The sequence below is a fragment of the Eimeria mitis genome, genomic scaffold, assembly GCF_000499745.2.
Source record: "Eimeria mitis Houghton genomic scaffold, Emh_scaff2959, whole genome shotgun sequence".
Classification (NCBI taxonomy): domain Eukaryota; phylum Apicomplexa; class Conoidasida; order Eucoccidiorida; family Eimeriidae; genus Eimeria; species Eimeria mitis.
Window position 1 is genome coordinate 1 of NW_013571300.1, and position 2101 is coordinate 2101.

Here is a 2101-nt window from a genome sequence, read left to right on the forward strand (position 1 = left end):
GCAGCAGAAGAGAGAAGCATTGAGGTGTACGTACAGCTCATGTAAGAGAGGCCGACAGCAGCAACGCGCATGAGGGCTTGGCAACGCTGCTTTAAAGACTGTGCTGCTTCCTGCTGCTGCTGCTGCTGCTGCTGCTGCTGTTGCTGCTGCTGTTGCTGCAGCACGCGGTCAGCAGCAGAACGCAGCTGCGCAGCGACTGCAGCAGCAACAGCCCAGAGCCGTGCTGCTGCTAGCCGTGTCTTTGCATCTTTGTGTGTGGGGAGAGCAGCAGCAAGGAGGTGTACATACACCTCACGCAGCTCCTCTATCAGCTCTGTGCATGCCTCCAAGTCCACTTGCTGCTGCTGCTGCTGCTGCTGCTGCTGCTGCTGCTTGCCCCGCTGCTGCTGCTGCTGCTGCTGCTGCTGCTGCTGCTGGTTTTTGAATGGCGCCGCTGGGCGTCTTGCTGCGTAAGATAACAAAGACAGCAGGTGCTGCAGCCCTTCCTGCTGCAGCTGACGATTCTGCTGCAGCAGCAGCGGCAGCAAGCACTGCACTGCATGCACTAAGACGCTGCAGGCGCTCCTGCTGCTGCTGCTGCTGCTGCTGCTGCTGCTGCTGCTGCTGCTGTCTCTGGGTTGCTGCTGCTCCAGCTGGTACTGCTGCTGCTGCTGCTGCTGCTGCTGCTGCCGCTGCTGATGAGTTTCTCCTCCCCTTAGGAGGCCCCCTATAGGTGCATGCGGGAGCCCTGGCGGTGGCTGCTGCAGCAGCAGCTGCTGCTTTGTTGCTGCTGACTGTCGCAGCTCATCCTCGTATTGATGGATCTGCTGCTGCTGCTGCTGCTGCAGTTGATGCTGCTGCACGTGCTGCTGCTGGCGAGCATGTTGTTGCTGCAGCTGCTGCTGCAGCTGCTGTTGTTGCAACAACTGCTGTTGCAGCTGCTGCTGCGCATGCCGCTGCTGCTGCAGCTGCTGCTGCTGTCCATGCTGCTGTTGCTGCAGCTGTTGCAGCCGCTGCTGCTGCACCTCCTGCTGTGGCTGTTGCTGCTGCGGCCACTGCTGCTCAACGTGCTGTTGATGCTGCAGTTGCTGCTGCTGCTGCTGCTGCTGCAGCAAAGGCTGATTGTCCTGTACCCGGGAAGGCCGCTTCCATGGCGGAGCGTCGCTGCCCGGGTCGTGCTGCTGCTGCTGCTGCGGCTGCTGCTGCTGCAGTTGTCGTTTCTGTTGCTGCTGCTGCAGCGCGTAGGGTGTATAGGCGCCTGCAGCATCCGCAGCTGCTGCCTTCTCTATAGCCGAAGGGCCTCTTGGATGGGTTTGCTGCTGCTGCTGCTGCTGCTGCTGCTGGAGTTGCTGCTGCTGCAGTTGCTGCTGCTGCAGTTGCTGCTGCTGCAGTTGCTGCTGCTGCAGTTGCTGCTGCTGCAGCTGCTGCTGCTGCAGCTGCTGCAGCTGCTGCGGTGTATATCGAGGTTCAGCAATTGGGTGGAGCCCCGGAGGAACACCAACAAGGAGAATCTGCTGCTGCAGCTGCTGCTGCAGCTGCTGCTGCTGCAGCTGTTGCTGTAGCTGCTGCTGCAGCTGCTGCTGCAACCCCGGCAGGCCAGGGGGTAGAAGCGGTGCACTGGAGAGTTGCTGCCTCCGCTGCCGCTGCCGCTGCTGCTGCTGCTGCTGCTGCGGCTGCTGCTGTTGCTGTGGATGCGTGGCAGCAGCAGCTGAAGATGCTGCTGCTGCTGCTGCTGTTGCTGCACCAAGATGTATATCTCTGGTCGGCGCGGCGCCTTGCTGTCGGTGCAGCTGCCGCTGCTGCAGTTGCTGCTGCTGCTGCTGCTGCTGCTGTTGCTGCTCCTGCTGCTGTTGCTGCTGGGGATAGCCGCCATCATATCCTAGAGACCCAGGGAGGCGGGGCTTCTGCTGCTGCTGAGCCTGCTGCTGCAGCTGCCTCTGTTGCTGGCGTTGCTGCTGCTGCATGTGCTGCTGCTGCTGCTGCTGCTGCGCCCAAGGAGGCTGTCGATATGGGGGTTGCTGCTGCTGCCTCTCTCCGCTCTGTTGTTGTTGCTGCTGCTGAGGCCCACTGTGGAAGCCTGCAAAGCCTCCTCAGCAGCAGCAGCAGCAGCAGCCGCTGCTGC

The 2101-nt window shown here is 61.8% G+C and overlaps 1 protein-coding gene across 1 annotated transcript in view; it reads right to left on the bottom strand.

Moving 5' to 3' along the window:
• Positions 1-91: 91 nt before the first annotated feature.
• EMH_0060710 (uncharacterized protein) overlaps positions 92-2101 on the bottom strand; it is a gene marked incomplete at both ends in the record, with an annotated part of 2644 nt that continues 634 nt past the window's right edge. The window contains 2 exons of the mRNA XM_013497822.1: positions 92-155; positions 289-2056. Of these exons, the coding sequence (XP_013353276.1) occupies positions 92-155; positions 289-2056 (1832 nt within the window). The remainder of the gene's footprint in view (positions 156-288; positions 2057-2101) is intronic.